The 7,563-nt window shown below is 43.8% G+C and overlaps 2 protein-coding genes across 6 annotated transcripts in view; one reads left to right on the top strand and one right to left on the bottom strand.

Moving 5' to 3' along the window:
- Nucleotides 1–1,949, bottom strand: part of LOC309666706 (uncharacterized protein) — a gene marked incomplete at its 5' end in the record, with an annotated part of 116,902 nt that extends 114,953 nt beyond the window's left edge. The window contains 3 exons of the mRNA XM_082474314.1: nt 2–655; nt 852–1,002; nt 1,752–1,949. Of these exons, the coding sequence (XP_082330440.1) occupies nt 2–655; nt 852–1,002; nt 1,752–1,949 (1,003 nt within the window). The remainder of the gene's footprint in view (nt 1; nt 656–851; nt 1,003–1,751) is intronic.
- Nucleotides 283–7,563, top strand: part of STX11 (syntaxin 11) — a 36,455-nt gene continuing 29,174 nt past the window's right edge. The window contains exons 1-2 of one of the 5 annotated variants that reach the window (XM_082474952.1): nt 290–419; nt 5,829–5,933. The gene's annotated coding sequence lies outside the window, so the exon portion shown is untranslated. Of the gene's footprint in view, nt 420–2,880; nt 5,037–5,828; nt 5,934–7,563 lie in introns of those variants that run through there. The other 4 variants (XM_082474950.1, XM_082474949.1, XM_082474951.1 and 1 more) reach the window with 4 other exon arrangements.

Genomic DNA, 7,563 nt, shown 5'->3' with positions numbered 1-7,563 from the left:
CCTCGAGCGGCGCCCTCCGCGGCTCTCCGCTCCTCTGCCCAGAGCATCCGGGGGCGCACAGGAGGGGGAGGAAGCGGGAGCGGGTCCGCCGGGCTCCCAGTGGTCCGGAGCGCCCTGGCTGCTGGTGGGGCGGGGTGGGGCGGGGCGCGCGGGGAGCCGGCGCCGCCGTCCGGGGGCGGGGCCTGGTCCCCTACTGTGGGAGCTTCCGACGCCCGGGGTGCCGGGCCGGCGCCCAGATGCGGCGGCGGCGGCGGCGGCGGCGGCGCGAAGCTAGGGCGGTCGCAGAGGAGCCGCTGGAGGCGCCGGGAGACCATCCGCCAGGAGTCGCGCCACAGGTTTCCATCCTTGCCCGGCGCCCAGCGCGGCACGGGCGCCCACTGGAGAGGGCTTCTCGGTTCGCACGCGCCGTCCCGTTCCTGGTTTGTGTTTCTCCCCTTGGGTCTCTTTTTCTCTTGTTCACCGCCCGTAGGAGCGAGGACGCGCCCCTCTAGGCTGTGCGCTGAGAGCTGCGGAGCGACTCGCTTGGTCGGGGACACGAGGGATGCCTTTGGGGGGATGTTGGGTCTCTTGCCGCCTCTCGGCACGTCGGGGAACACGGCATTTGGGTTCCTAATACCGAGCGGAGTGATTGCTTTTTCTCCCAGTGGACAAGGGACTGCGCATTTAGGGCTTCATAGAAATGATTTCAGAGATAACCTGTTGTAGGCTTCCCTTATACAGTATCCACCCAAGACTACTTTTGTTTTTGAGTCGAAAGGCTGATTTTTTTTTTTTTTTTTAAATTAGTGGAGGCATTACTTCGGTTTGATCATCTGTTCACTTCCTATTAGGTTGCACTTTCTCAAAAATACCAGACTGGGGACTTCTTGACTTGAACTTGGCAGTATGACTCAGGAGCCAAGAAATACGGAGAGGTTGATACCGCCTTGAAATAGTTCCTTCCAAGCCCACATAAGACTGTTTTCTTTTTAGAAGAATGGGGGCAACAGGTAGTGGCAGCGCCTAGAAGCACCACACCGTCCCGAGAGGGAATTCTATCTAGACTCAGCTCATAGTAGCCGAGGTCTGTATTACTTCCTGTGGTTCTCACGCACTTGTTTAAGCCGTTTCTCAGCAAAGGGAGTTGTTATTTCCACACGGGTATCCAAAAATGAGTCACAGCGCTGCTGTCTTAATTGTGAGACTTTGTTAATGAACTTTTGAAAAGTGAGGTTTGCTCTGGCTGTATTTAAAATAAGATTAAGATGTGAAATGCAGGCGCTGCTAACTGGGGCTGGTGGTTTAGGAAGTAACAGTTTAAAGTTTTGTTTCCAAGAGCACCTGTTGGTACAGCATACCAGCTAGGGTCACTAGACTGATGTAAGATAACCATTAAAATCATGTGCTTTGCCACAGAGGCCCAAGAGAAAATTAATTTCATTATTCAATAACTGGTTTGTTATTACTTTCATTGGGATGGTGTTGTAGAAGTATGTCACATTACGTAGTGATTGTATGTCACTCTGAATCAAGATATTTTGGACAGTTTGTCTTTAGTAAATTAGTGCCACATGAAAAGTTGTGAAGATGGTGGATACCAGTTGGGGCTAAGAAATTAAAATGTTGAAGCTGATACGTCTGTTGCAGCTGGTTAGCAGCTCTTAGGAAGGGATACAATAGAGAAGTGGACAGCATCTCTGTTGGAGCTGAGTTGAGCTGAATTCAGCCCAGCAGACAGTCATTGGGCACCTTCTCTGTGCCAGTCTCTTTACCGAGCTCTGGTTATACAGTTGAGAATAAGACAGGATCTTGCTGACAAGGGCCCTAAAGACTGGTGTAGAAGGCTGGCAAATCCACTGGAAAATATAATAGAAAGTGAGTGCAATGACAAATCTATGCCCACAGTAGAGCCTCTGTCCCAATATGACTGAAGTTCTTGCAGATCTGGGATTTTCAATGAAGTGCGTCATCATTGCTGGAAGAACGAGGAAGGTTTTGGGTTTAATCATCCACTTGTCTTTGTAGGCAGCCTGTTGAGCTTATTCGTCAGTGTTTCATTCAATAAGTGATTTAAAAATATATTAATTAGAAAGGCGTGATTTTTAGAGATTCTGAATTGACTATATTTCATATTATCTAATAACCATGTAAAAATAAGTCTAGCCTGTTATTACCCCTAGGCAATCACAGGCATTTTTAAGTGACTGATTAATGGCATATAACATTGTAACTCCATATTGAAGCAACTTTCTGATCACTGTTTTTATAGTTCAAATCAACCTTTTCTAACGCATTATAGCTGTATGACTCAAAATGAGTAAATCCACTGTTGGGACTGGAATCTGCTGAGGTGCTTTTGGACCTCATACCAGAATATATTCAATTTCTCCAATTCCATAAGATATCCAACTAGTGAGGGAAACAGTGGTAAATTGGAGACAACTTTACCTTAATTTCCATACTTTATTTCTCTCTCAAGAGCCTCAACATTACTTTTTCTATGAGAAAGGGTTGAGTGTGATCTTCATCATTGTACTCCCTGAACTTGGCACAGGCTTCAGTCATGATAAGTGTTAGGAAGTAAGTATTAATTAAATAATGAAGCTTAATGTAAGAGGAGGAGTCATCAGCGGATGGAGGGCTAGACCACCCAGCAGAAGGATCAGCCTGTTTGGGGGTGGACACCAGCTGGGGAGGGGCCTGGAGAGACAGGCTGGGCCAGGTCACGAAGGTCCGTATGTCATGTAGGAGCTCTCAGTTTATCCTGTAAAGGACTTTAATCAATCGAATGATATTGTCAGATACCTGTTTTAAAAAGACAACTTAGAATCAAGAGAGAGAATAGATTGGATAAGAGTGGCACTGGCCTTAGGGAGACACAGAGGAGATTGTTGTAATATTCAAGATGAGAAATTAAAGAAGGCTTGAGTCAAGTAGTGACAGTGAAGAATGGAAAAGAGGGAAGGAGCTGACAGATGTTTAGTAGGTGGAACCTGGCCACAGAACCCAGAAGTGGGCAATGAGGGAGGGGGAGGAGGTTAGGATGACTCCCACGTTTCTAGTTAACGACTAAGGTAGGAACATAAATGGAAGAGTTGGTTTGGTTTCAAGGATAATGAGGAGCTCACACAGTGTTTGGCATATAGTCAGTACTCATGAAAAATTTTTGAATACTAATAATAGCTAAAATTTATTGAGTGCGTATTATGTTCTAGGCACTATTCTAGGCTCATTACATGAATCAAGTCTTTTACTCCTTATTGCAATTCTGTGAGATAGGTACTATAGTTAACTACTTTTCACTGGTGAAGGAAGTGCAGTGTTAGTAATTGTCAGAGCCAGGAAATTGATCCCACGCATCAGGCTCCAGACCTTGCTTTCTTTTAAAAATTTTTTTGATGTAATTTTTATTTTATATTAGAGTTGATTTACAATTTTGTGTTAGTTTCAGGTGTACAGCAGAGTGATTCAGTTATACATATACATAATATCGATTCTTTTTCAGATTCTTTTCCCATATAGGTTATTACATAATATTGAGTAGAGTTCCCTGTGCTATACAGTAGGTCCTTGTTGATTATCTATTTTATATATAGTAGTGTGTATATGTTAATCCCAAACTCCCCATTTATCCCTCCTCCTCACCTTTCCCCTTTGCAGACCTTGCATTCTTAACCACTCTGCTCTGATACGGTGTCTTTATGAATGAACGAGTGAATGAATGAATGAATGATGTTTTGGACACTGTGGTGAACTCAAAGTAGAGTCACTCTCCTGATCCTGACAATTCTCCCTCAACCAGGAATAGCCCAATCAATACATGAGATGGGGCTCCCTCTGGTCCTATTGTGCTGTGGCACCCCTCCCCCCCCCCACCTTCACCCCAAGAAATACCTGGTTGGTCTAGGAATAAACCTAGAATAATCAGAACATTTCTCCTGGGAATTTAAAACATTTTAATGGAGTGACTGAAGGTTCCCACAGCTTCCACACAACTGTCCTCAGAGTTGCCTCAGTTTAGCGCTTTGTGTTTCTTAGATGCACTCAATATTTTGTTGCTAAGATCTGTAGTATCGCTCCCATGAGGAAGCAGAAAGGCTGGCCAGGGGGTATTACTCTACAGAGCAGAGTCTGGTGGTAGAAGATTTACTAACAGATGCAGGCAGGTCCATAACAACTCCAGATCTTATACTCCTGGTTTATAATCTGCCTTCTGGGGCCTATTTTGTTCTGGTTTTACCCCGAAGCAGGTACTTACCAGCCCCTCCTGCTTCTAACTTCCAGAATCTTGGTAAGTGAAGCTGGCCCTGCTGTGTCCCCTGTTTCCTTGATTTTTGCTGAGCAAAATTATTCAGGTTTCCTGGTTCGGGCCCTCATTTCTATTTTCAGGTCGATTCCTTTGTTCCCGACAAAGATATTTTTGACTAACAACCCGACCTCCCCCCCTAAAAAAAAAAAAAATCTGACCCCAACTCTTCACTATTCTCATCATTTCATGATTCAGCCTACCTTGGCATGGAATAATTCTCTGAGTTTTCTTCAGCAAGCACGGTCTAATTCTCTTTTTCCTCAGGGGCCTCTACTTTGGACCATGTAAGGATTATAGACGTTGAATTAATGTTGTACCTAAACGAATCAGCAAACTCACTGGAAGTTTGAAGTTTTAAAATGTTCAAATATCTAACACTTGAAGTTTTGAAATGTTTTCTCCACATACAAACAAAATGTTTCATTCAGCATTTCTTTAGCTTTACCAGGAAATCTAGACGTTTATTATATGAGACTGACATGAAGCCTTCCGGGGTGATCCAGCCCACATGTTTACCCCTTGGTCTAAATTCCTCTGTGCCTGCCTGTAATTCATTCAGTGCTCAGAGAACAATAAAGGGAAGGGTTTTGGTTAATATTTCATGTGGGTTTGTCTGGCCTTCTCATTTTGACTGTGGTTTCCCTGAGAGCGGAGAATTGCCAGAGTTAGGGGCTCTGGTAGGTCTCTAAGCCTCCTCTGAGTGCTAACCATTCTGTGACTTTTGCTGACAATGAAACCGTCTGTCAGGGTAAGTCATTTGCTGGTCACTCCTTCTGAGTCTGTGGATACCAGACATTATCTGTGTATCTCATTCAAGTTCTTTGTAAGGGTCAATAATTTGGTAATTTTTAGCAGGGAGAAGTTTTAGGATTGGTAATTTCCAGTTATCTTTCTTGAGCTAATTAAATGTATTCAGTTAATGTACTTTTTTTTTCTTTTTAGTGGATACGGTATCAAGGTAATCCAGAAATAAGAAGTTGCTTAGAAAAGTGTTCCCCATTTTGTATACCCAATTGTTTTACTTGTTTCTCTGTTCAAAGATATAAAATGACATTTCATTGCTCATTGCATAACTTTTTGGGTAATCATGTGAATTCCGACTTTTCAGAGTAGTGGAAATAACTCTACTGCTATCTTCATATGGAAAAAGAGTGAACAAGGATTGTTCTCACTTCTGTTTCAGTTTCAGGGTTGCAGCAATGCATGTCTCACCTCCTGGGTTTTTTGGTTTTTTTTAATTTTCTATTATGTGCCTGGGTGTATTGACTGGTGACACAAATCTTTTAATTTCAGATAAAGTCAGGCACAGTGTGTAAGCTGAATTGTATAATATTAGTAGATATCCCACTTCTTCCTCCCCCCTTCCCTGATTATCACATGGTTAGCCAACATATAGTGATGTCAGCTGACAAGACTGTACAGTTCTTCATTACTTACAAAGTACTCTCATGGATGTTTTCTCCTTTAATTCTCATAAAAGCCTGGCAAAACAGATATAATAAGTATTATTACTGTTGTTGTCTGTATTCAAATTCTATAGATGAGGAAGGAGACCCTGGGAGAGATGAAGGGACCACCCAACGTTACCCAAGAAGTAAGGTGCAGAGGCCCAGTACGCTGTACTCTCACTACTTGACTAAAAGAGGCAAGTCCAGTACCTTAGGTCAGGTTTCCTGGAAACAAACTCTGAGGTTTGCACACAAGAAATTTATTAGGAGGCGCCCTGGGAATAACACTTGGCAAGGAGGGAGGACAGCAGAATTATGCAGGGGAGGAATTAACTGCAGTGCACGTACAATGGTGGTCTCAACGGTGGGGAACTTTGGAGGTGGGATGGCCCTTCAGAATCGTTCTGCCACCAGGAAGCAAGGGAGCTGGTCACTGTATCCTCAACATCATGTGGCCTGCATTCAGGCAGAAAGTGTAATCTTGGACAGAGCAGCTCCCTTTAGTCAAGGGCAATTCCTGGAGCTGTGAACCTTCCGCAACCAATGTTCCTGGCAGCCGAGGGAACAAGGGCCTTGGTCGTGAAGGGATCTGAGTATCACATCATCCACTACATTTCTCTGGAAGACAGCGTTCTCCTCTATGAGGGCCTCGCCGTTTCTGTCTAACCCAGATCATTGCCCTGATGAGTGAAACCCAGAAAGCTGGCATTTTGTCCAAGGCCCTTAAGGATTTCAAATAGCTAACCAGAGAGCAAGAAGACAGTAGCCTTAACCCTGGGAAGATTAGGAGCAGAAGAGCCAGGTGAGGGTGGGCTAGGATGAGTGGGGCGGGGTGCATAGTAGAGAACGCTAAGCCAACACCCAGGCTGTCCAGACCACCGGCAGAAGTGCTGGTCTTCGCTGCAGTTCAAGGCTTTACCCTTGTTAAATGGTAAACAATTTTGTGATATTAAGCTACATTTTCTCTCTCTTCTCTCCATCCTCCCCTTTCTCTTTTTTATAAGCCTTTGACAGGCCCCAAACTCGTCCAGTGAATCTCAGTATGTAGCCTGTAGGTTATAAGATCAGAATTGCCTGGGATATTTTAAAACATCCTCTATGAACAAACAAACAACAACAAAAAGAAAACAGAAAGGGAAGTCCAGGCCAACGTTCAAGATCTACTAGAACAGAATCTTTAAAAGTGGAGCCCATGAATTGACATTTTCAACACATTTTCCCCAGATGATTTTGATCCATGCTATAGTTTAAGAACCATTGCCCTGAACCATTATGCCCTTGAGGGTGACCAAGCCTATTGGAATTTTTCAGATTAGCAAGAAGCCATGGGAACTGTGGAACAGAGGAGCACCTGAGCCTTAATCCCAGCAGGCTTGATATAGTGATATTCACCCCTTGTCTTTCATAGCATATTCCCAGTGTGGCCAGTGGAGAGCCTGGCCCAAATTCCTTGGCTGGCTTCCGACCAGGATTGCTGGAAAGAGAGAGATGTTTCTGGCTTGGCTTTTTACTATCTTGATAACTGGGGGAGAGATGCCAAATTCCTGGAATAGTTGTAGATAAAAGTAGGTGGGGGGGAAAGCAGTGAATTTATAGGAATCAGTAAACTTTCTAGGAGAATAAGATTTTCCAGAAAAATCTTATGCCAGATGAAACTTTGAGGTGCTGACTTAAAGCTTTAAATGACTATCTAATAGGATGAGACAGATAACTATGTCAGGAAAATATATTATCTGATTCATTCAAATAGGGAATAATTATTTTTCTTCAAAAGGAAAAGCACTGAATTTGAGTCAGGTCATTGTAGGAAATGTTAGTCACCTAAAG

This window comes from Balaenoptera physalus, assembly GCF_965194825.1.
Source record: "Balaenoptera physalus genome assembly, chromosome: 9".
NCBI classification, from domain to species: domain Eukaryota; kingdom Metazoa; phylum Chordata; class Mammalia; order Artiodactyla; family Balaenopteridae; genus Balaenoptera; species Balaenoptera physalus.
This window is presented reverse-complemented; position numbering and strand designations above follow the sequence as displayed.